This window comes from Cercospora beticola, chromosome 1, assembly GCF_033473495.1.
Source record: "Cercospora beticola chromosome 1, complete sequence".
Taxonomy (NCBI): domain Eukaryota; kingdom Fungi; phylum Ascomycota; class Dothideomycetes; order Mycosphaerellales; family Mycosphaerellaceae; genus Cercospora; species Cercospora beticola.
The window spans coordinates 4,091,052-4,115,909 of NC_088935.1; the positions used below are offsets into that span (position 1 = coordinate 4,091,052).

The 24,858-nt window shown below is 49.1% G+C and overlaps 8 protein-coding genes across 8 annotated transcripts; 4 read left to right on the top strand and 4 right to left on the bottom strand.

The window, feature by feature from the left end:
* Window positions 1-517: 517 nt before the first annotated feature.
* RHO25_001633 (uncharacterized protein) lies at window positions 518-1,677 on the bottom strand (the record flags this gene model as incomplete). Its single annotated transcript, XM_023594243.1, has 3 exons — window positions 518-711; window positions 772-1,374; window positions 1,569-1,677. 3 exons carry the CDS (start codon window positions 1,675-1,677, stop codon window positions 518-520), a joined length of 906 nt encoding a protein of 301 aa, XP_023459145.1.
* Window positions 1,678-2,420: 743 nt separating this feature from the next.
* On the bottom strand, window positions 2,421-3,088 carry RCF1 (Respiratory supercomplex factor 1, mitochondrial; the record flags this gene model as incomplete). Its single annotated transcript, XM_023594244.2, has 2 exons — window positions 2,421-2,865; window positions 2,925-3,088. The coding sequence occupies 2 exons, from the start codon at window positions 3,086-3,088 to the stop codon at window positions 2,421-2,423; spliced, it is 609 nt and encodes a 202-aa protein (XP_023459144.1).
* Window positions 3,089-3,542: 454 nt separating this feature from the next.
* On the top strand, window positions 3,543-5,379 carry ILV1 (threonine deaminase; the record flags this gene model as incomplete). Its single annotated transcript, XM_023594245.2, has 2 exons — window positions 3,543-3,752; window positions 3,847-5,379. 2 exons carry the CDS (start codon window positions 3,543-3,545, stop codon window positions 5,377-5,379), a joined length of 1,743 nt encoding a protein of 580 aa, XP_023459143.1.
* Window positions 5,380-5,726: 347 nt separating this feature from the next.
* On the top strand, window positions 5,727-6,873 carry RHO25_001636 (uncharacterized protein; the record flags this gene model as incomplete). Its single annotated transcript, XM_065602129.1, has 3 exons — window positions 5,727-5,887; window positions 5,937-6,503; window positions 6,555-6,873. The coding sequence occupies 3 exons, from the start codon at window positions 5,727-5,729 to the stop codon at window positions 6,871-6,873; spliced, it is 1,047 nt and encodes a 348-aa protein (XP_065458201.1).
* Window positions 6,874-7,101: 228 nt separating this feature from the next.
* RHO25_001637 (uncharacterized protein) lies at window positions 7,102-9,272 on the bottom strand (the record flags this gene model as incomplete). The annotated part of the gene is made up of 6 exons (XM_023594247.2): window positions 7,102-7,339; window positions 7,414-7,710; window positions 7,778-7,978; window positions 8,039-8,667; window positions 8,722-9,062; window positions 9,119-9,272. The coding sequence occupies 6 exons, from the start codon at window positions 9,270-9,272 to the stop codon at window positions 7,102-7,104; spliced, it is 1,860 nt and encodes a 619-aa protein (XP_023459137.1).
* A 960-nt stretch (window positions 9,273-10,232) lies between these two features.
* Window positions 10,233-12,237, bottom strand: RHO25_001638 (uncharacterized protein; the record flags this gene model as incomplete). The annotated part of the gene is made up of 4 exons (XM_023594248.1): window positions 10,233-10,617; window positions 10,668-11,188; window positions 11,239-11,303; window positions 11,355-12,237. 4 exons carry the CDS (start codon window positions 12,235-12,237, stop codon window positions 10,233-10,235), a joined length of 1,854 nt encoding a protein of 617 aa, XP_023459136.1.
* A 9,294-nt stretch (window positions 12,238-21,531) lies between these two features.
* RHO25_001639 (uncharacterized protein) lies at window positions 21,532-22,268 on the top strand (the record flags this gene model as incomplete). Its single annotated transcript, XM_065602130.1, has 3 exons — window positions 21,532-21,560; window positions 21,716-21,836; window positions 21,891-22,268. The coding sequence occupies 3 exons, from the start codon at window positions 21,532-21,534 to the stop codon at window positions 22,266-22,268; spliced, it is 528 nt and encodes a 175-aa protein (XP_065458202.1).
* An 827-nt stretch (window positions 22,269-23,095) lies between these two features.
* RHO25_001640 (uncharacterized protein) lies at window positions 23,096-24,692 on the top strand (the record flags this gene model as incomplete). The annotated part of the gene is made up of 2 exons (XM_023594250.2): window positions 23,096-23,196; window positions 23,423-24,692. 2 exons carry the CDS (start codon window positions 23,096-23,098, stop codon window positions 24,690-24,692), a joined length of 1,371 nt encoding a protein of 456 aa, XP_023458060.2.
* Window positions 24,693-24,858: the final 166 nt, after the last annotated feature.

Genomic DNA, 24,858 nt, shown 5'->3' on the forward strand with positions numbered 1-24,858 from the left:
GAAATGGCTTAGGGCTTCATGGTCCTCGCTTCAGTGGAAAACGGATGTGGTTGTTATACTGTAATCATGTTGTTCCCGAGTGGTCGCAAATGGCCGAATATCCACCGGCTTCGGGTCCGAGAAGAAGCGTCATACGCAGTCATGCATTGGATATTAAAAAGATTAACGGGAGTGGCTATAGTGGCATAGAAACTCCTCTCGGAAGAGTTTGGATCAGAGACACAGGTGAATCGGGCCTTTTGGCGAAAAGTTGCGAACACAGACGCGAGACACGTTGCGATATCGAGTATACAGAGCTCAGACAAGAACATGCTGTGTGTCAGCTAGCAGTAATAATAGTAATAGCAATGCGGAGTAATAATGGAGCATTGTGAGGAGTAGTTACTCTGTCGCGAACCTACGCTTCAACGCGATCGATAGAGGCGACCTTGATGTCCCAGCATTGACCCCTCAGTCGCGAACTCGATGATCACTCTTTGCACATCACTTCATATTGCTCATATCGACGACTACCAACTTATGGGACGAGAATAGCCCTTCCTCTGACCTTACCCGCACTCAGGTCGTCAATAGCCTGCTGGAAATCGGCAAGCTTGTATTGTTGCGTATGCAGCTTCACATTCCCTTGAGCCGCGAGGACCATGAGCTCGGACAGGTCGTTGTAAGAACCCACGAGGTTGCCGATGAAGTTGATCTCAGTCGAGATGATGTCTGAAAAGGTGTACAGATTAGCATCGTCGCAGCCAATTCAAGAACAGCATGTGCACTTACCAATTGTAGGGATATTGATGTTCTCGCCATAGCCGACGACGTAGTAGTTTCCTGCTCGTCGCAGCATCTTAACGCCCGTGGAAGTCGTGCCGCCCTCAGCGACGAAATCAATCACCGCTTCTGCGCCTTTCCCCTTTGTAAGTTCGAGGACCTCTTTTACAAAGCTTCCATCGTCCTTCGCTTGCACGACATGGTCGGCTCCAATGTCCTTGGCCAACGCCAACGCATCTGGATTCCGGTCGATCACTACCAGCGTCGCTCCGCTAATCGCTGCCATAACTTGGATACCAATATGCCCCAAGCCTCCCGCGCCAATGATGACGCAGAATTCTCCTGGCCGCAAGACTTTGGCCGCTTTGGCGGCGGCATGGTAGGCTGTCAAGCCAGCATCAGCAAGAGCCGCGACATCAGCAGGTTGTAACTTTGGATCGAGTTTAATGACGCTTCGAGCGGTGGTCTTGAGGTACTCGGCGTAGCCTCCATCTACATTGATTCCCGGGAATGTCGAGTTCTCGCAATGTACATCGTCGCCGAAGCGGCAAGCTCTGCAGAGACCGCATGTCACGAGAGGATGAAGGATCACTGGGTCGCCGACTTCCAGGCCTGTAACGGAGGAGCCTTTGGCGTGAATTCAGCCTGCATTCTCGTGGCCGATGGTGTAGGGGAGCTGGACGCCGGCCTTCTCTTCCCATTGACCTTCGAGAATGTGGATATCGGTTCTGTCGCGCCGTCGACAGTCAGCCGTTGATGGCACTTTGGAAGCAAAGAATGAATTCCGAATACTTGCCTGCAGACACCGGCAGCTCCAATCTTCACAATCACGTCTAGAGGACTCTCAATCTTGGGTTCAGGAGCTTCTTGCATCTCCAAGTTCTGGTGGTATCCCACCACCTTGACGGCCTTCATATCTGCGACTGAATTGATCACTGGCTGATGGGAGACGTGCTGTATGGCCTACACATCTGGGAAGAACGAGCTCGAATGCTTCCTTTTATTATGAGATGAGATCATCGCCAACCATACTTTCTACAGCTTCAGAGCATGCATGGCGCCGAACACCCCTCACCACGGCGACACGGCTCGTTGCGCAACCCCGCCATTGAGCAAGAGTATAGGCGTTTACCAGTGGTCGAGGCCTATAGTCTAAGGCTAAAGAATTGCAAATTCTTGTGCGCCATATCAAGTGCCAGATGGGCTCCTGAGGATCAAAAGCTCGTAGCAATCTCCACATTTTATCGCTCTCGATCTTACCTGATTTGCAACAGCTTCCTGCTGCAATAAGCCAAGCACAACAGCCAAACTGTCTATACTGCAGCACATATAATGACAAGTGAAGTCGCAAACAGAGTTGAACTCTGACACAACATGCCTGTTCGCATCGGATATTCCGCCGCAAACAACCTCAGACCCTTGGCAAGAGTCAAGTATCACCGAAAGCTACGAAATCAGCCTGATTCTCAAGCGCTTCAATTCGAAACTCTCGAGAGTGAAACGCGCGTGCATTTGAGTATGTGATGAACCGGTTCATCCATTGCTGGCCCGCATTGCTGGTAGGTTTTAAGGTGCTGTACAGATGTTTCGTGAGGCAGATTCAGCATCCTGAAATGGGCAGTACACACTTAGCTGCCTCGTTCCACTTCGTATCGGCGTCATCTCCTGCCTTGCCACAGTTCCATAGCAGCGCCAAGGATACTCGTCCTCCGTCTTTCGCTCTCCTCCAAGGCGCTTCTGATACTCCCAAATCCACCTGGGTTTTGCCCGCTGTCACGTCTCTGTTTCTCCTCTAATAACTTCTTCTCATCTTGCGTGAAGCCTTGCTTCTCCGCTGTCCGCGCCTTCATCAACTTGTCTCGCAATGCCCTCAACTCTTGCTCCTCCTCATCTCGTGCTTCCAACTCTTTCAGCCATGCCTCATGCCTCTCTTTCTTTTGCTTATCGGCCACGAGCCCATCGAACTCCTTGCGCTTCGCGCGATCTGACTCCCAGTACGCACTTCCGCCGACCATGGCGAGGATTGTGAAGCCTTGGGCGTAGATTCTTCGTCGGAACATTCGGTTTGTGCGGTATTTGTCGCCAGACTTTATTGATCGTGTCCTGTGCCGGGGATCAGAATCGCAATATTTTGAGCCTTCACTACGGTTGACTGTACTCACGCTTCGTATAATGCCCAGCATGTCAAAGCACATCCCAATGGAATCAATGGCTCCTCCTTCAGCCTTCGCTTGAACTTGGCCATGCGCGACTCTTCGTAGAATTCATTGTTTTCGTCAAATGATGATGGCGGCGGCGCCGTGTTAATGTTGCCGGGTACCGACATGGCTATGGTGGTCGTGTGCTCTGGTTCTAAACTCGTCCTTCGTTCGATGATGCAACAGTTCTCCAGTGTTCGTGCTCTCTGTGCTCGACGCAACACGGGTCCGACACTGTCGTGAAGGAGTGGGATGAGGGTACGCCCAGCCTCTGCGCTGCTTCTTGTAAGTCGTGAATGAGGCAATGCCGTATTGTCAAGAGCAGTTCGTGGTATCGAAGCACTCCCGAACAGCTTCCGCAGCAGCAGAGTTGATGATGCTTCTGTGCATGATTTGGAACTAGGATGGCGCTAGCAGGGATTGCTGCAGCGGGAGTTCCCGCTTCGCCAATGCTCACCGTCGCGCCTGGGCATCAAGAATATGAGTCCACCGCCCTACGAGTGACAACACCACTTCGAACAGACCGAAACTCGCTTTCAAGCGTCTTGTTTCCAGATAGTTTAGAGACCTGTCGCTGCGGACATGGAAGACGCGAACGGGCTGGCCAACGGCGCCAATGGCACTCATACTCCTGACGAGCCTCAGACTCCAACAACTCCTCCCAGACCTAAGCACACAACGTTAGCATTGACAGAATACACTGCCGCTGCATCACCAATCTCTACGACACCCAGAGATCGAGCCCGAGCTATCCTGCCTGAGCATCTACTTTTGCCAAATGGCCATCCAGATGTGAGTAATCTTCATCGATGTGAATCACTGCGTTCTCATCTACCAGGGGGGCCTGAGGGAATAGAGGCTTGATGCAGTGCTAACGTCAATATAGTATATCCGCCTCATCACAACCGCCAAGGTCTACGATGTCGTTGAACAGACTCCACTCACACACGCTGTCAACATCAGCAATCGACTAGAAACGACCGTTCTTCTCAAGCGAGAAGACTTGCTCCCAGTCTTCTCTTTCAAGCTGCGAGGCGCCTACAATAAAATGGCACATCTCACCAAAGAAGAGAGATGGAAGGGTGTCATTGCGTGTTCAGCAGGTAACCACGCTCAAGGCGTCGCTTTTTCGGCTCGAAAGCTCAAAATTCCTGCCACGATTACCATGCCTCTGGGTACACCTGCGATCAAGCATTCCAATGTCTCACGGCTCGGTGGTAATGTGGTCTTGCACGGTGCCGATTTTGATGAGGCCAAAGCAGAATGCAATCGCAGAGCAGTAGCCAATGGACTAACTAACATTCCACCTTTTGATGACCCATATGTCATTGCTGGGCAAGGTACCATCGGTGCTGAGATCTTGCGGCAGGCAGACCTGGATAAGCTGGAAGCCATTTTCTGCTGCGTGGGTGGTGGCGGTCTGGTCGCTGGCATTGGCACTTACATTAAGCGCTTTGCACCTCATGTGAAGATCATTGGTGTCGAGACATATGACGCCAATGCTCTTGTACAGTCACTAAAATTGGGCAAACGGGTCACGCTCAAGGAGGTGGGTTTGTTCGCCGACGGCGCTGCAGTGAAGCTAGTGGGTGAGGAGACTTTCCGCTTGTGCCAGGAAGTGGTCGACGAGGTTATCCAGGTCGACACTGATGACATTTGTGCCGCCATCAAGGATGTTTTCGAGGACACCCGATCTATTCTGGAACCAGCAGGAGCACTTTCCCTTGCGGGCTTGAAGAAGTACGTAAGGAGCAATCCTTCTCAAGATACCAGAAGGCAGCTTGTTGCCATTGCTAGCGGGGCCAACATGAACTTCGATCGCTTGCGCTTTGTCGCTGAACGTGCGGCCATTGGTGAGCGCAAAGAGGCGCTTCTTGCTGTGACTATCCCAGAGCGTCCGGGTGCATTCGCTGGACTTGTCGAGGAGGTTAACCCAATGGTCGTTACCGAATTCTGCTACCGATATGCTACAGATGCCTCGGCCGACGTCTTGATCGGTATCCAAGTCAACGCAGCAACCCGCACGAAAGACGTGCAAGATTTGATCTCCCGGCTTGAGAAGAAGGACATGGTAGCTCGAGACATCAGCGCCGACGAGCTGGCCAAGTCACATATCCGGTACCTTGTGGGAGGGCGGAGCAATGCGGACAACGAGCGCCTCTTCGCGTTCGAGTTCCCTGAACGTGGTGGCGCTCTGTACAAGTTCCTCACTTTACTGCAGCCACAGTTCAATATCTCCTTGTTCCACTACAGGAACTACGGAGGCGACGTCGCTAAGATCTTGGCCGCCATCCAGTGTCCGCCAGGCGAAGAGGAAGGACTCACGAAGTTCCTCAATGATCTGGGTTATGGATACACGGAGGAGACCAAGAATGAGACGTATCAGATGTTCATGAGGAACAAGCAGGTAGCGTCGTAAGCCCACAATCCATGATTTAGGCATCTGCTGGTCACCTTCGAGCAGCCACTGGCCTACAAGCGGTTTGTTCTTGTGGCATCTTTGCTCCTCGGTCGGCAGGACGAAGCGCACGAGCGCACTTGATGCCCCTCAGTTGCTGCAGCTGAACGCACGGATCACTTCTGGCTGTTGAAGTCGGTCGCGAACTACGCGCGCCTGCATTATTTCTTCGCGCCTGCCTCACGCTATCGCACCTACCTTGGACGTTTTCTTCTGGAAGGCGCACCCACCTTTTCTCTCAGGCAGACACGTACCTCGACGCAGCTCGTCTGATTTTGTTCAACCACCGACCCTCGCCTTCACCCACAATGGCAGACCCTTCAGTCGGTCCCCTGGTGCTGGACTGGGCACACGAGCTTGATATCGTGGACAATGACACCGCCAACCTGCTGATCAACATTTATTTGGAAGACATTGCAGCGCTCAAGACTGCAGCAGGTGCTCAAATCAGCGATGCTACCGTGGCACAGTAAGCAGCCAAACCACATTTCGCAAGACATCACATTGATAGCACACAGGGAACTCTTTGGCGTGACCCTTCTACAGTATCGCGCAGATCGTGCCGCTCGAGCTCCGCCGCCGCCCCCACCGCCCCCACCAGTCGTCCGCGAGCAATGTAACGCTTCAGTCGATGAGTTGGTTCGGGCGCCCTGCGGTCACCACTACTGCGCGGAAGACGTGCAGCAGGTGTTCAGCCTTGCGCTCCAGAATGAAGCATTCTACCCTCCCCGTTGCTGTCGCCAACCTCTGGACTTCGAAGCCACGCGAGCATTGCTCGGCCAAGATTTGGCAGCCCGGTTCGAGGGAAAGCGCGAGGAGCTGGACGACAAGGCTAGACTATACTGCCATGATGGGTCTTGCTCAGCATACATACCAGCTATCAACAGAGCCTATACTGTTGCGCTGTGCCGTACCTGCAACGAGTTCACGTGCGTATCTTGCAAGAATCGCATGCATCCTGGTCGAGCTTGTCCACCAGATCCAGACAAACAAGCCATTTTGGACATTGCAAGACAGGAAGGCTGGCAAAAGTGCAATGGCTGCGGAAACATGGTGGAACTACGCACTGGCTGCAACCATATGACGTTCGTGTGCAGCTCGCAATTTCTAGAGACCTGAACTAACTCACTTGGCAGTTGCCGTTGCAAAGCTGAGTTCTGCTACGTGTGCGGCGAGACGTGGAAGAATTGCAGGTGCCCTCTCTACGACGAGACTCGTCTGCTTGAACAAGCTCAACGAGTTGCAGAACGCCAGCAACAGGGCGGCGATGCTGCTGCCGTGAACGCCGTTGCAGACCATTTGCGGGAGCACCACGAATGCGAACATCCCTCTTACCAACGCGTGCATGAACCGTGGCTTGTGTGCGAGGACTGTGGCGACGAGCTACCATACTTCATTTACAGGTGCAGGCAATGTCTATTGCAGCAGTGCGCCCGCTGTCGCTTCCATCGCTAGATGACGCCGAAGGCCAAGGCGGGATTGTTCAGCCAGGGAAGTGTGGATCCTACATGCGAGGATGGCAGCGCATCAAAGATGTCACAGACTGAGCCAAGGGCTGTATTGTCCATGCTGAGCCAGCAAATTCGCAAATGGAGGAAATATGACTTATGCTCGTATCTCAATACATCACGTCTGCGCAAGAACAAACCACCACTCATCACAACTGATCTCAGGCACTATCTCCTAGTCTTCGTTGAGAATATGGGACGAGATCTTCTCCGCTAACGCGTAGATCCAGCTCTGGGGATGACCAGGCGGCAGCAAAGGCGCGGCAGAAGCGTCCACGACACGAAGGCCCGTGACACCAAAGACTCGGGCTCTGTTATCCACAACTGCCATAGGGTCAGAAGCCACGCCCATTTTGCAAGTACACGCAGCATGCCAGACTGTCAAGAGCGTTGAGCGAATTGTAGCCAGGATGCTGTAATTGGAACGGCCGAGTTAGCCATTCGATATCTGATTGGTATTGTTCTTGTAGCATGTGTGGCAACTTACTCTGCATCAGACTGTACTCTCGGACCCGGAAAGTACTCAACCGGATCAGCAAGGACCGGCTTCATGAAATTTGAGGCGAAAGCAGCTCGGTTGCGTTTGTAGGCTGCAAGAGCGACTTCCTGATCGGTTCGCGAGGTGAGCCAAGCGGGATCGATGACCGGCAGATCATCTGTGTTGGACGAAGAGATTGTTACCGTGCCGCGGGAGAGGGGCGCGACAAGAGCAGTAAGAATTGAGGCATATTGGAATCCGTCCTTGGGTTGAGTACTTGGCAGATCCGAGAACTCGCCGACGTAGCTGGGGGAAATGAAAATGTAAGTGACGTGCTCATGCTTCTGTGAGATAAATGAGTTGTTGAGCTTACCCAGGCGCGGACAGGTATTCGATCTCTGGCCAATCCGCGGAAAATCGAGAAAGTTCTGCTCTTGCGGTGGCACTGAAGCCATTCTTGAGTGCCGCTGGTGTCTTCTCCCAGCCTAGGAAGTCGCAAACTGGATTTGTCAACACACCGGTCTTCTGGCTCTCGTACTCGGCAAATTTGGCAGCGAGGAAGAAGGGGTCATTGCTACGAAGGAATTGTCAGAACGTTGTCAGCCTGTTTGAGGAAGCATGCCTTTGGACTTACACAACTCGCGTCAGAGTTTCTACCTTGACTCTATATGATGGCCCGAAGAAGATGTGGTCCCACATATTCTGTCCGACTCCAGCGAGGTCCTGGATGACTGGGATGTTGAATCTGCGGAGAGTACTGGCAGGACCGATGCCCGACACCATCAAGAGTTGAGGTGACTGGAAGGCTCCAGCGCTCAAGATGACCTCTTTGCGGGCTCTGATTGTGTACGGTATGAATCCACCTGATGTGACCCTCACTCCGGTCGCGCGCTTGTTCTCGAACAGAATCTTCTTGGCCTTGGTCAGCGTGAAGACGCGAAGGTTAGGTCTCCTAGCAGCCGCGTCAAGGAAGGAAGTTTGAGAGGATTCTCGCTTCTGGTCGGAGGGATTGATGGTGCTGCTGCAATATTGGGCGCCGAACAGGTTTCCCGAATTGAAGCCTTCATCGTTGGTCGGCACCCCGATCTCGTTGAGAGAACCTTGTATCCAGCTGGAGAAGGGCCCGGCATAGTTCGCGTACGAGACATCCAGAGGCCCGCCATTTGCGCTGAAGGCTGAGGCGTCGAAGCCAGTGGTGGCATTTGAAGCACGAGTTGGGCCAGGAGGGGAGAATCTCACGCTCTTCTGGAAGAATGGTAGCCACTGTCAGATGTCAGCACGTAATGCGACATCGCTGTCCTGTTCGAATGCACTGACGTTCGAAAAGGTATAGCTATCATCATCAACGGCATCTGCCCACTGTTGCAGAGAACCCACAGTTGGTCTCTGATAGATCATAAAGTTCCGCGCAGAGCTTCCTCCCAAGCATTTGCCACGAGCATAGAGCACTCGCCGACCGTTCGCTCCTGCTTGTGGTTGTGTTACGATCTTCCAATCGACCAGCGGCTGTGCCTTGCTGGGATCTGCGCCAACGAAGAAGGTGTCGCCTGCAGGTGTGCTGCTCAACAATGGGTTGGAGACTTGGTAGTAAGAGCCAGCCTCGATTACTGCGACAGATACGGCCGGATCTTCTGACAATCTGTTTGCCATGACAAGACCTTTGTCGAAGTCAGTGGGAGTTCTTGGATTGCTAGCACTCGATGATGTCCCAGACCTGCTGTTCCGCCGCCCACGATGACATAGTCAAAAGTTGTGAGTTGCCTCTTCTCGTGCTCATTCTGGGCTTCTGAATCTGCCAGTGGAGAAGCTGCTATGCTTTGAGCCGACAGAAGGAGCAGCCATCCGGCCAAAGCAGTTGTAGACCGCATCCTCAGCTGGCCAAGAGCGTTCAGAACAATCCCAGAAGTGGCAGCAGATCTGGCTTAAATATCTCTCGAACTTAACGCACCAGCACAGAGAGTCCACGCCCGTGTTCTGACGACTGGTATGCATACAAAAGGCCTAGAAAAGCAACTCTTGCACCGAACGAAACGATATTCCTGCCGGATGTAAGTCAAAATCCATGCTATAATAGCGCAAGTATGAATGTTCAAGATAAGGTTCGGCTCAACTTGCTGATCCGGTCTTCTTCACGGGGCGGCAGTTTGACTCTAGTTAACTAGTGCGGTTCCAAGGTTTCTTCTATGCGCCACATCGCCCAGAACTGTTACAAGGCAGTTGTTAAAGTTGATACCATTCCTGATCAAGACACCACAAGTGTGATCCGGTAGACAGGAGTGCAGCCCGGTGATGTTTGAAGGCGAGCCTACGAGTAATATCGTAGAACACTCTCCGAGCACTTCTCTTTTTGCTGGACTTGGATGCGGATTGGCACGAAGGAGTGTCAATTCGAACTTTGAAGCTAGGCCAATGGCATGCACGCACAGAACCCGAACATCTCCAGACTCCACTACCACATGTTATGTCAGTTGTGATGGCCTCTTCACGCTAATATCATGAGGTCTGGCTTAGTAACTTCTAGTTTGAGGTGGCTTTGGTAGGACCGCTGATCATCTGCAGTAGTGGTGGTAGTAACGTGTAGGGCTTCGCTCGTACTCGTAGCAGTAGGGTTCACGATGGCCTCCGCGGACTGGAATGCATCATGCATGGCGAATAACTCTTGGATCCTCCTGGATCGGGCCGACTCTCTTCTTTCCTCCAAATCGGATGTCGAAGGTCGAAGGCCCGCAACTATTGACCTCATACACAATCGCTCGTGAGATGTTGCCCAGACCATGCAACGCGGCTACTCCTACAGATTGTCGAACTTTCCTCCCCACTTCCCACAATCATTGCTCCACATACTGATGGAAGAAATCCACGTAATCGAAAATGCTCCGCTTGAAGCTCCTTGTGAACTCCCTGTTCGTACGGTTGACGTGCTGCAACCCATACTGCTGGTCATAGCTTCCAAACTCGTTGTTGTCCAAGAAAGACCAAGCCAGTGCCCCAACGACATTGACATTATCCTCGTAGATGGATTTGAGCGTCTCGCGCAAGAAAGCGTAGTAGTAAAGCGTTCTTTCAAGATCATAAAGCTGTGCGACAACAGTCTTCGAACTTTCCATGAACGGGTTGAACCCAAATTCGGCGATGAGAATTCCTGAAGGCTTGAATGTATTCCAAATGTAGCCCAGTTGCTGACGGACATACTGAGGCGCGATGTATGCATAGCTGTGTCTGGTCAGCTAAGGCGGAAAAGGATGAAGTTGGGCGCAACATACGCATAGCTGCCTTGGCCATTCAGCCAGCCATCAGTCTGAACATTAGTATTGACGACGCAGTTCGGCCAAAGTGGGTCACTTGGATTCTTTGCGCAAGCGTCGATGCCTCCTGGAGGCGCAGTCGCAAAGCCAGCAGTATAGGGATCGAATGACCAGAAGTCAGCTGTACCATTAAAATACGAGAGTTCGTCTGCTGTCAATGCTGTCAGGTTGAGACCCGACGTGTTCAGCACCTCTTCCGGTAATTGCTGGCCGAGAAAGATGGGATTACCAAGGATCCCGAGAATGAAATCTTGGTATCTTAATGCTGCACGAATGTCATCGTTGTTTTCATTGTCGAGTGGAACTGCCAGATTGTTGGCAAACTTGATAGTGACAAGACCTGTGCCCTTTAGCTCTTCCTTGTACCAGTGATAGACTGATGCGTGCGCATGCAAGATGTTTGGAACAGCCGAGAAGGTCGTTTGACCGGGATATGCGATATTTGGTTCGTTCAACGTGACCCAATGAGAAACACGATCCTGTAAGTCACATTAGTATGTAGGGAATATGCCAGTGACAGCACACTCACACTATAGCGGGTCATGACTTCTTTGGCATAGTACAAGAACGATTCTGCGAACTCTGTGGTGTTGTCTAGAACGAGTGATCAGTCCATGTTGATCGAGTTGGTTTTGGCCCACTCACAAGAATGAAGAAGTGGTGGATCGGCATGCGAGAGCGTTACAATTGGTCGTACTCCGTACTCAATGCAGGTATTGATCAAATCAGCGTAATGCTCCAGCGCTGCAGTATTGATCGGGCTACCAGCAATGCCGAACGGCACGACGCGGGTCCAAGAGATACTAAACGAATAATTCGGCACACCAATCGCTGCGAGACGGGCGATGTCCTGCTTGTAGAGGTAGTAATTCATGTCAGAAACCACTGCGTTTACTGTATCCTCAGGGCCACCAAGAGCACCAATTTGATCCAGGGTACTAGGCCCACGACCTTCCTCGAATGCAGCGCCTTCGATCTGCCACGCGCTTCCAGCAACGCCCCATAAGAAGTCCTTCGGAAATTTGTAGCAATCTAGGCAAGCATCTGCCTGCTGCGGGCAAGGAGTGTACAATGTTGGTGGGAATACAAGCTCGCTGCTAGCAACGGGTGTTGGAGTCACGGTGGTCGTGAATGGTACAGTCGAATTGTAGCTCAGTGTCGACCACAATCTAGCGTAAGCACCCTGGCCGTACTGCCCATCCTGGAGACCAGTGGCGTTTCTATCAAGGGAATAGCTTGTGTAGGTCTGGCCGGTTGGAAGTAGGGAGGAAACTTGACTGAAAGGTGGTGCGTAGGTTGTGGTCAACACCAGCGGAGAGGGAACAGCCGTTGCATAACGTGTGGTGGTAAGCGCTGTATATGTGAAGCTGCTGTACGAGGCCGTTCGAGTTGCCGAGCAGGTCTTCAGGTGCGATGTTGTTGGTAAGCCAATGGTCGTTGTTGAGCATCGAGAGGTATTGCCATGCTGGGCTGGGATGGCTAAAGCCACTGTTGCCAGTGAAGCAATGGTCAGTAGTGAGATAGCCATGGTGATAAATGAAAAATGTCGTATTGAAAGGGAACATGCTATGGCTTATGCAGGACCTCTTATACTCCTACAAGAGCCGTCAGAACGCGCCGTATTTGGCGCTACAGCACGCCTGACATGTCAAACAAATGCCGTCTTTGGTCTTGTTGCTGCAAGCAGTGTGACATTGGCGAATACGATGACATCGATACTGCCGTGCCCCAGACTAGTGCAGGAACTGCGGAGGGGAAGTCTTGTTGAAGCTTAGGCGAGGTTAGTTGTGTCCGACATTGTCCGACAGGGAGTTGCTATTAAGCCTCTGAGTGTTTACTATTAAGCCTCTGAGCCTGCGAAGTCCTATTGCACACCTCCACGCGGTCGCAGGTGGAAACAGATAGCTTCGTGTAAGGAGTGGAATGTAGCAATGTATCAAGCGCCCCTAGACTCCCCGTCTAGAGATGTCAAGAATAATTCTTGCCTTCTTAGTTTGTGTGCGTTCTGCGTGCTTTTGTCCTGCGCCAAGCATGAGCGGCACTAGCCGTCATGCCTTGACGCCTAGCAAGCTACGCCTCTCGAGCTATATACCGCTGGCTCTTACAACTATCTCCTCCCTCTAATAGAGCTGCCTCAGCTCGGAGAGGAGACTATGTATCTCCGTCGTCTTAGTATAGCATCCGGTGCGTTCGTGCTGCTTCTTGCGTACGTAAATGTTAAGTCGAGCCTTAGTTCGTAGCTAGTTACTATATAGCAACCCTCCGTAGCAACGGGCTTATTAACGGTGCGTGCTATCGGCGCTCGCGCTGTGAGGCGCTAGTGCACTATAAATTCGTCGTATGCCCTTCGCGTATTTTCTCTATTAACTATCTATATTTAGCAAGCTCTGCGTATCCGACTCGTACTATATACTTAACTATCTAGCACTTCCCTCGCACGCGACCCGCAAGCAACATACCTCCTAGGAGAGCTGCCGCCGCTCCCGCTACCCCGGCCGCTAACTACGACTCTCGTATAGTAGAAGACCTACCGAAGGCAGAGGATAACGACTACTAGCGCTGCCTCCTATACCTCGCAGATCGTAAGTCGCGCGGTTCGTATACGTATTATATACTTTGAGTCTGCTAACTTCTTATACCTAGCTATCGAGCCGCGCTATAATAGCGACATAAAGCTCGGCTAGTAGCTAAACTATATTCGCTACGCTAGGTCTAACTATAAGTATATCCGTATTACTAATACCGACCTTATAAAGCAGGCGTAGCGCGCGCGCTACTACCGCCGCCTACTACGTGCGAGTACGCGCGCTATACGCTGCTAGCAGCTCCGCTAACGCCTCGATAACGTAGGCGAGGCTATCGCTACTACTCTTAAGCGCCTATAGAGCAACTCGGGCAAGTCCGCCGGTATCTTCTCTACGCCGAAGAAGGCTAGCGAGGCGCTAGCTACTAGTATGCCCTCCGCTAACGAGCTCGCAGCGACGAGTATAGGCCTCGCTATCTAGCGCGGTATATTCGAGCTAGAGTACGAGGTATATCTTATATCCTACTAGTCGCTTACTTATACCGTACGGTACTAATTCGTATAATAGAAGCTCTGCCTACTTAGCGCTTCTAGCGAGGCTCTAGACCTTACCGTCGCCTCTACCTACTCCGGCTAGTCTACTTAGGACGAGGGAGAGCTCTCCGAGCTCGAGGCGGATAATAAGGAGAAGAGTAAGAAGGAGGATAATAATATAGACTTAGGCGTAGGCGGCGAGTAGCCTACGGGCCTCGCGCTCCTCTTCTACTAGGCCCTCGCGGTACTCTTACGTCTCGCCGGCTCTAGGCTATATACTTCTATTACGCGTAGTATGCGCTATATCTATAGATACTATAAATAAATGCCTTCTCTCCTCTCGTAACGTCTTAGTTTTCCAAATTCTCGTATTTTAGCGATACTTATATCTTAGCGAGGCTTAGCGTTTAGAATTCTTAGAATTCTCCGCTATTCTACTAACTACTAGTATTACTGTTTCTTCCGCAGTTTCGCCTTATATATAAGCTACTTAGTTTCGCGTTACGCCTCGAATGCGTTAAGTGCCTTATAATCCCCGATATATTCTACCGGCTCCTAGGTGTCGTATTCCTCCGGCTACCTACGCTATCGAACTAGGTACTTCCTTACGCCTTTCTCTACGTAGCTTTCTAGTATCCTTTCGACTTCCTATTCGCCTTGCTCGTCTACGAGTAGTAGGCTAGTATCCTGCGTATCGCTGCCTCGCTAGAGTTCTAAGAGAGATATATAGAAGATATTATAAATCCGTAAGCCGGTTAGTAGAGCTAGGTAGTACGCCTACTTTCCGACTACGTTAATAACCTTAAATAGTCTAGCGAATTTGTCCGCTAGCTTCTTCGATAGTACTTTTAACTAGAGGTTCTTTATAGATAATAGGACTAAGTCGCTAACCTTAAATTCTATCGGCTAGTACTTCTAATTAAAGTACTTAGCTTAAGATTCGCTTACTTATTACTAGCGCTTAGTTAGCTCTTCGTAGTTCCGCTTTAACCTCTCTATAGTATCCTTCGCTACTAGTGCCTCTCTCTAAAGAAGCGCGTCCCGAGCTTCGCCTATGTCCCTCTTACGCGTTTCTATAGAAAGGTCTAGATTAAACCTATATACTACTCGAAATAGCGATATCTTAAGCGTAGTATTCGCGCTATTATTATACGCGAATTCCGCTAACGATAGAATAGACGCCTAGTTATCCTGTCGCTCGCTATAATAGATATATAGGTACTACTTAAGCGTCTAGTTTGCGCGCTCGGTTTAACTATTAGTCTATAGGTAGAATATAGTGCTTAGCCTGCGTTTAATATACGTCTTATAGCAGAAGTCTAACTAGAACTAGCTAGTAAAGACTAAGCTTCTGTCGCTTACGATACTAGCTAGTACGCTACGTAGTCGTATTACCTCGTTAAGTAGGATGTCCGTAAGCTCTACGCTAGTATAGCGCTTTATCGTTCGGACGAAAGTTACTATCTTTAAGTAACGATCTACAATTACGAGGATCGCGTCGAAGATATAGCCGTTCTACTTACTAGGTAGAAGATCTATAATAAAGTCTATAGATAAATCCTTCTAAGGATAGTTAGGTAATAGGAGCGTAGCTATCTCGCTATAGGGGCGATAGCGCCTCGCTTTTGCCTTCTAATAGCTACTATACTACTCGACGTACTACTTTATATCGTTGCTAACCTCCGGCTACTAGTACTTCCGCTTAACTAACTCTACCGTCTTATCCTTACTAAAATAGCCCGCTAGGATATCGTCGTAGTATATATAGATTACCTACGTCTATAATACTAGGTCGTTCGATAGGTATAGGGCCTCTCCTCGGTATATATAGCCGTCCTTAACGGTATATTTCTCGCTCGCTATACCTTCGCGTTCGGCCTACTCGTATAGTACTTTTGCTTTCGGATCGAGCTATACTAATATAGCGGTATACCTAACAATTATGTCCGAGACGTTAGCGTACGGCTACTCTTATATAGCAATAGCGCTAGCGACTCGCAAGGGCAGAGTAAAGCTAAACGGACGAACCGAACGGTTAGCCGCCGCCGTAATATACCTACTATTAGGCAACGCTACCCCGCCGCTCTTAGCCGCCGCTATAACTACCTTTGGGGTGTCTAACTAAGCCTAGTAAGTAGCTTTTATACGGGCAATAACTAGGCCGCTTATAGGTATAGTACTCTATACCTAGAGTTTCTACTATAGTAATAGTAGGAGGTTGCTTATCTCCTTCGCCTTTCGTACGTAGTCGCTACGTCTAGATAGCGTATCGGCTAGGTTAAGCTTGCTAGCTCGATAGCTAATAGTAAAATTAAAGAGAGCGAGGAATGTCGCCTACTTTGCTTATCTACTCGTTAGCTACTTAACGCCTATAAACCCCTTAAGGTTAGCGTAATTAATAAGTACCTTAACCTTATACGTAGCGCCTTCGAGGTATAGTCGCTACGCCTTAAATGCCTTAACTACTACGAGTAGTTCCTTATCGTAAACTTCGTAGTTATATTTAGCGTTAATTATCTTCTATAAGAAGAAGGCAATTAGATACTATTCCGCTTCGAATAGTTAGCTTAGGATACTAGCTACTACGAAGTCGGAAGCGTCGGTTTCGACTCGTAGGCGTAGCGTAGAGTTAAAGTGTCTTAGTAGTAGTATAGTCTAAAATCGATTCTTTAGCTTATAGAACGCCTACTCCTTAGCTACTTCCTACTTAATTAGCCCTAGCTTCTTTCTATCCTTTATACTCTTTAATAGCGCTATTAAAGGTGCTATAACTCTCGAATATCCGAAGATAAATCGACGGTAGAAGTTCGCGAATCTAAGGAAGGATTGAACCTCTATTAGCGTAGTTAGAGTTAGCTACGAGGCGATTACGGCTACCCTGCTTAGGTCTATCGCTACGCTACCGGTAGTTACTACGAATCTAAGGAAGTCGACCTTTTTCTAGAAGAACTTATACTTAGAACGCTATACGTAGAGTCTAAACTTATAGAGCCTCTTAAGTATAGCGTATACGTCTTACACGTATTCCTCGCGTATCCTACTATAGATTAGAATGTCGTCTAGGTATACTATATAGCTTATATCGACTAGCCCTACTAGCGTATAGTTAATATATACTTAGAACGTCGCTAGTACGTTCGTTAAGCCGAAGGGCATTACCTTATACTAGAAATAGCCGTAGCGCGTACGGAACGTAGTCTTCTAGTAGTTACTTAGCTTAATCCGAATACGGTAGTACGTATCGGCTAAGTCTAAAGACGTAAACTATACGGCTCCTATAAGCCTATCTAGCGTCTTACTAATTAGAGGTAGTAGATACCGGTTCTTAATAGTAATCTCGTTTAGCCTACGGTAGTCGACATATAACCGCAGCTTACTATTCTTCTTTAGTACGAACAGGATAGGCGTACCTGCCTCGCTATTAGAACGCTCGATCTAATCGTGCTCGAGTCCTATCTTTAGGTACTCTTTAAGCTCGTCTAATTCTCGCCTCGACTAGTAATATAGTAGGCGGAATAGTAGCAAAGTTCTAGGCTATAGGTTAATCGTATGCTCTACGCTATTAACTAGCTTGCTTCTTATTTTCTCTATCGGATTAAGAATATCGTCAAAACGACAGAACTCCTTAGAGATAGGCTTAACCTTATCGCCTATCTTACTTAGGCTTACTATAAACACTACTAGTGCCTTCTAAAGATCCTTAAAGAACTTATAGGCTTCTCGGACTTCGAACTTACTAAAACGATCGTTACTATATAGCTATTTATCTATAGCGCTACTAGCTAGTACGCGCTAAGTACGTCGCTATAGACGGCCTAAGATTACGTTAGGAGTTAGTATATTATATATATAGAAGATACTACCCGTAGATCGCTCCTTACTACTAGAGTCTACGATCTATATACGTATATAGTACGTACTATAATAGTGCCCTAATTTACCTATAAAGGTAGTAACTAGTAGCAGGGCCGCATTCGGCCTTATTAGTAGGTTATACTATAGTATAAAGGCCCTTAATATTATATTAATATCTATAGTATCGTCGAGAAGGAAAGTAGCTAGCTTGCTACCTAACTACGTTTCGACTTCTCCTTCTATACGCGTCGCTAGTACGCTCTAAACCGGTAGAGAGTTATCGCTATCTAGTTTAGCGCTAGTAACTCGCGCGTTGTCTCCGGTGCCTTAGCTTTTTTCGCTCTAACCCGCTCCTTTGCTATAGTTACTCTACGAATAGCCGGCTTATTACCGTCTTTCCTAGAGTTCGGGTAGTTAGGACTAATATAGCTAACCTCGTTATATACGAAGTACGTAGGTTGCTAACCCTTGCCTTTGCCTTTACTTCTACGTTTACCCTTCGGCTTGCCGCCGTAAGTATCGCGTTAGCCGCTAGTCGAACTAGAGGCTCCTTTATAAGGAGCGTCGCTATTAGTACGCTTGCGCTTAGCCTACTTGTTCTCGGTATTACTACGATACGGCTTACGAGGTATAGCCTTCTTAGCTTGCTCGAGGCGCCTTACTAGGGCGACAAGGTTAGTACGCTTATTAGGGACGATATAGTTCTTAATAATATCCTTACGTAGTAATAGCTTTAGTTTTACGAGGAACTAGCGTACTAGCTACGCCTTAGTATAGTTACCTAACTAAGACTCTAGGTTGCTAAGGTCTATTATAAACTATCGCACGCTCTAGCCCTTACTCTAGCGCATGTTCTCGTATTCTATAGTTACGAGAAGTATATAGTTCGCTTAATCCCCGACGATATCGTATAGGAATTAATAGAACCGAGACTAGGTATATCCTATAGGCAGAACGCCTAGGTGTTTATTATACTACGCCTCTTACGCTTCGCCTACGAGGTATATAATACCTATAATTACCTTCTAGTAATCCGTCGGAAACCTCTTCGGTATAGCTATAAAGTTTACTTCGAGAGTATAGATAAATTCGCGTACCTCCTTTATAGTCTTACTCTTAAAGGGCTTAGGCGCACGTAGCTTAATAGACTCGTATAAGCTATACTCGTCGCTTTTAGAACGTACGCTACTCGTATAACTTGCGGACGCGTCGCCTTGCTAAGGTGTCGGCTGTCCGAGGCCTAGCGCTATCGCGCTTAGCCGTACTAGCAATTTAATTATCTATACCTCTCTTAGTAAGCGTTCGTTCTTAGCCTTAAGAGTACAGATCTCTAGCTATTCGCGCAACGCATTATTTTTAGCTTAGAGGCGCCTGCGTATTATATACGCGTTACTAGCGTCGTCGGTATTATCTATATCCTCGTCCTATTCCTCTTTAGCTTATACTATTCCGGATTCTAACATCTCTTCGATATAGCCTAATAGCTGTCCGTCGTTCGGTACGTCGTCGTCGCGATTAGTCCGCTAGGCGGATACGTTTCGCGTAAGTATAATAGGCCTTAATAGATCGCTACTCTTAATAAGGTAGAAGAATTATAATTATAAGGAGTAGAATATAGTAATATATTAAGCGCCTCTAGACTCCCCGTCTAGAGATATTAAGAATAATTCTTGCCTTCTTAGTTTATATACGTTCTATATACTTTTGTCCTACGCTAAGCATAAGCGGCACTAGCCGTTATGCCTTAACGCCTAGTAAGCTACGCCTCTCGAGCTATATACCGCTAGCTCTTACACTTCGGCTATACTAGCAAAGTATAGGGCGGCTAGGCACCTATAGAGGTAGGAAGAAGGCGACAAAAAAAAAAAAAAGTCTAGAATTTCGACCTAGAGAGATTAGAGAGCTCCTAAGAATATAAAGACAACGCTAGCGTAGTATAACTACTATAAGATTCTAATACTCGACTATAAGATAGCCCTTCTAGGTAGTAAATACTACTATAAGTCTAGAGGCTAGAGTAGTAACCTAGGCTCTAAATAGGCTAAAAAGGAGGAACTAAGTATATCTAAGAGAAGGCTTTAATAAGAAAGAGTAAGGATAGTAGAAATAAAAGAAAGGAATAGTAGTACCTCTATAGATACTAGAATAATTAGCTACTAGGAGCCTTTTATCTAAATAGGAGACTCTAAAGCAGACTAGTCTCTCTACTCTAGAGCTCTCTAGAAACTTTAAGTCTAAAGGTAGAGTATCTAATATAAGCTATCTAACTCTATACTATACTTAGAGCTATCTATAAAGATACCTACTATTCTAAATATTCTATAAAAACTAGAATTTCTCTAGATATAAGTTATATAACTAGATACTAAGGAAAGTTAAAATCTAAGTAGGATTTATATAGAAAGATACCTACTCTAGGAACTAGTAAGAAAGAGTTAGATATAGGATTAATATAGATACTAGCGTAGGGACTAAGACTATATATATAGACTTAAGTTCCTAAGCTAGTAAGTAAGAAGATCGGGCTCCTAAGTACTAATATATAAGAGCAGGGTTACGTAATATTACGTAATACCTAGGTTACGTAGTAATATACTAAAGATTTATAACCTAGAGCTGTCCGTACTTACTAAGCTCGGACATTATACCTTTTAGCCGAGAGGTAACGAAATAAAGCTCTAGGATTTCGCTATTATAAGAATATCCGAGCTTTACGGTTCTAATATAAGTTCGGCCGAAGTCGGTAGCTCGGCATATCCGAGGTCTTCGGTTCGATCCTCGCTTAGAGCTAAAAAGCGGAGTTAAAATTGCGTTAGTATACGTGCTAAGGCTAAATGCCTTAGCACTAGGCGACGTTTATAGATTTTGCCTTATTACGTGCTCGTATTACGTAACTAGGTTCCGTACGCGTACGACCTATATACTTCCGTAGTCCCTTACCTATCGCTTTAGAGTTAATATAACTTAGTAAGCACTCTTAGTTACGTAATATACTGCGGCCTCTAAGTACGTAATCCGGGCTTAGCGCCGGGGCGTCGCCTTCCGAGGAAGGAGATAGTTGTAAGAGCGGGGTCACGTGATGTCACGTAATGCCTAGGTCACGTGGTGACATGCTGAAGATTCATAACCCAGAGCTGTCCGTGCTTACTAAGCTCGGATATTATGCCTTTTAGCCGAGGGGCAACGAAACAAAGCTCTAGGATTTCGCTGTTATATAATAATATAAGAAATAACTAAGGAGAACTACTATAAAGGATCTAAACTATTAAAACAACGCAAATTGTCCTAAGAAGAACTAGAAACTATAGAAGCGGTAGGCTATATAGAGCTTACTATAAAATATAAAAATAAGAGGAGGTTTTTCTACTAGAGTACTAGTATAAGAGCTTTTCTACCTACGAAAAATATAGAGCGTGCTACTTACTCTAGTTAAAAGAGGTAGACTAGCGTATAAGAATTATCTATCTATTAAGCCTCTAAGTTCTTATCGGGCGTAACAACCTGCCCTACCCTATACCTTCGAGGGACACTACCGCCTCTCTCGACACTCGCCTTCGGCTCGGTCTCGTTGGTTGCCTAATAGAAATAATGCTATCCTTTTTCGGGGCCTATGCCTTACGCGCTCGGGTATCGTACGTCGTCGCTATTGCTCGCAGGCTCGCAGCTCCGAGTACTCACTTCGCTCGCAAGCTCGCCTCGCTTGTCCGAAGACAGTGTGGAGTCCAAGAGGCAGTAAAAGCTGTGTAATTTGCTGGAGCCTACCCTAGGCCCTTGGAACTCAGAGGCTTAATAGTAAACACTCAGAGGCTTAATAGCAATCCGCAGTTGTGTCGGGCAAGTTTGAACCGAGTCGGCTCCACCGGTGACCGATGCTGTCAACCTCAGGCAGCCTTTGAAAAAGCCAAGCCAATGCGGCTCCGCGGCCCACGCGCTAGCAGGTACGATTTATGAATTGCAGAAACAAGTGACCTTGAAGCTTCACCACGACAGTCGCCCAACGAAACCCTCGACAGCACCTCCAATACCGCCAAAATGTACGATCCGACTATGCGCCACACCAACGCGGCGACACAGTTTCGCTAACGCGCTGCAGGCTGATTCCAAAGGAGGACCGCAAGAAGATCCACGAGTACCTCTTCAAGGAGGGTGTGGCCGTGGCCAAGAAGGACTTCAACCTGCCAAAGCATGGCGAGATTGACACCAAGAACCTCTACGTACGTTTCGAGAGCGCGTCGCAGTTTGCAATGGCCCACTGACAAGACGCACAGGTCATCAAGGCTTGCCAGTCGCTCACCAGCCGTGGCTACCTGAAGACTCAGTTCTCGTGGCAGTACTACTACTACACCCTCACCCCAGAGGGTCTCGACTACCTCCGCGAGTGGCTCCACCTCCCAGCCGAGATCGTTCCTCAGACCCACGTCAAGCAGCAGCGCTCGCACGCTCCTCCGCGCGGCATGTTGGGCGGTGACGACCGCGAGCGTCGTGGTGGTGGCCGTGGTGGCCCACGTGGTGACCGCGAGGGTGGATACCGCCGCCGTGACTTCGGCGACCGTGAGAACAAGGACGGTGCTGCTCCAGGTGGCTTCAACCCAGAGTTCCGTGGTGGCTTCGGCCGTGGTCGTGGTGCCCCTCCAGCTCAGTCTTAGGAAGACACTGAATGGGGTGCTGAGGCCAAGCAGCAAGATGCGTCAGGTGGATGGGCGGAGAACGTCGCCGGTACCACTACTTTCGAGTCCAACGTTGACAGCGGAGCTGGATGGTAGACAATGGCTCGGCGACGATAGGAAACCAGGCTCCTGAAGCATCGGATGCGCTGGACGAAGTACAGATCATGAACCAAAAAATTGCGTTAGACGAGGAGAAGCCGCCGACTGGCTGAAACAACGTAAGCGTAGAAAATCCAGTCTTGCTGGCGTAACTCGGTGCCATGATTTCACGTTTGACTCTCGTGTCTTTGCCTTTCATATAGTCGCGATGTTCTCGGATTCTCTCGTTCGTTGCCAACTGTGCCGAACACGCCCTATCGATTGAATGCGGGCAAGCTATCTCATGACTAAGAAATACGAGTTCAGGCTTGGAAGAATAGCTTGGACGCTCGTGCAATATCTGTACCGGGCCGGTGCATTTAGCATTGCATTGTGTATTGATAGCTTTTCTCAACTTCTCTTCGGGAATCATCAAGCAGTATTTGTGCTGTCTTTTGCTGACACGGACCTCGCGGTGAGCTGAGAGGTGCCAAGAGAAAAGCACTTGCCATCCGACCTTCCACCGACCGCCGGATTTCGACAACTCTTGCACCATGTCCTTCTCCTTTGCATCAACATCAACATGTAGACGCCTCGCGAATGCCGCATCCGCGGCTCGAAGATACACTCGAACACCGTCACTGTCTGTGAGAGCGGCTCAGACCTCTCAACAGTCACAATGGCGCGCATTTGCCAGTACTCCAAGACGCGACATTGCCGTCTCGGAGATGTCTGAACGCGACCTGTCAAGCCTCAAAATTGACCAGGAACGACTGATGAACGATATTCATTCCACGAGCGAGTGGGGTAAGGGAGAGCGATGGGGCGAGTAAGTCATCACCCTTCCATTCCTGCTGCTGGCGGCGTGGCACTCACTCCACGCCCACCGGCAAAATGACCTGATGAATTTCGAAATATGCACACCAATTTTTATTGTCTTATCCTCGTCTCGGGGAACTGGTGATTGTTCGAACGGCCAACTGAAATGACATACATTCTGCACTTTCTCGATTTGGACAGCTGGTTCGCAAGAAACTCGCTGACATATCTGCCAGAGGCCCAACAGAAATCGGCATGGCCAGATTATCGCTCTCTGATACCGATAAACAAGCTCGGGACTGGTTCGCAGAAACCACGAAAGCTCTCGGTTGCAAGGTCCATTATGATGCGATGGGTAACCAGTTTGCCGTCCGGCCTGGCCTAAAGGAAGGCCACCCGACCTTTGCTGGAAGCCATCTCGACACACAGCCTAGTGGAGGTCGCTATGATGGGATCCTCGGCGTGACAGCTGCAGTAGAAATGCTCAAGACCCTCAACGACAACTGGGTCGAGACAAATTATCCCGTAGGCGTAGTGAACTGGACCAATGAAGAAGGTGCAAGATTTCCAATGTCCATGGTCTCATCCGGCGTTTGGGCTGAGTCTGTCCCACTGGAGACAGCACACAATCTCAAGTCTGTGATACCCGCCAATGATACTGCCACAATGAAGAGCGAACTTGAACGGATCGGCTACCTGGGCAGTACACCCGCCAGCTACAAGTCCACACCCATGGCTGCTCATTTTGAACTCCACATTGAGCAAGGCCCCATCCTCGAAGCCGAAAACCGCCGCGTAGGAGTCGTCAAAGGCGTCCAAGCATACAAGTGGTTCACCCTCACCGTTAAAGGCCGCGACGCCCACACCGGCGCAACAAGTTTCGCACATCGCGCAGACTCCCTCTTGACAGCATCGAAAATGATTCTTGCAAGTCATAGAATCGCCCACCGCCACAACGCCCTCGCTTCTACAGGAATCTTGACCCTCAGACCAGGCTCCACGAACACAGTCCCAGGCCACGTCCAATTCTCCCTGGACATCCGCTCCCCTCGAGACGAAGTCGTCGAAGCCGTGGAAGCAGAATGCAAATCCGCCTTTTCGGCAATCGCCTCAGGCCAAGACGTCGAAGGTGTGAACGCCGAATGTGCTCCCTCAGACCGCCAATGCACAGTCTCCTGGCGCACAGACTTCGTGTCTCCCGCGACATACTTCCACGAGGACTGCATCAAATGCGTACAAGACGCAGGCAGTGCCCTTTGCGGCGAGAGCGAGGTCAAAGGATTAGACATTGGGGCTTGGGGAAAATTTATGACATCTGGAGCTGGTCATGATTCGGTTTATGCAAGTAAGAGGTGTCCTACGACGATGGTCTTTGTGCCTTGTAGAGATGGCGTCAGTCATAACCCAGCGGAATACTCGAGTCCGGAGGCTTGCGCGGATGGGGCGAATGTTTTGATGGGTGCGGTATTGAGGTATGATCTTTTGAGGGGTGAGAGAGGACAGTAGCTGCGTGAGACTGGTTGAGACTGGATGAGAGGTGGAGACGGGAGATGGTGAGACATGTGTATGCGTGGACACTGTATCTCGTGCAATTCAACCAATGCGTGGAGATGGTGGATCTGGTTTCGGCCTGTCGTCTACAGCGTTGCATTGAACGACTCGAGTCTATGCC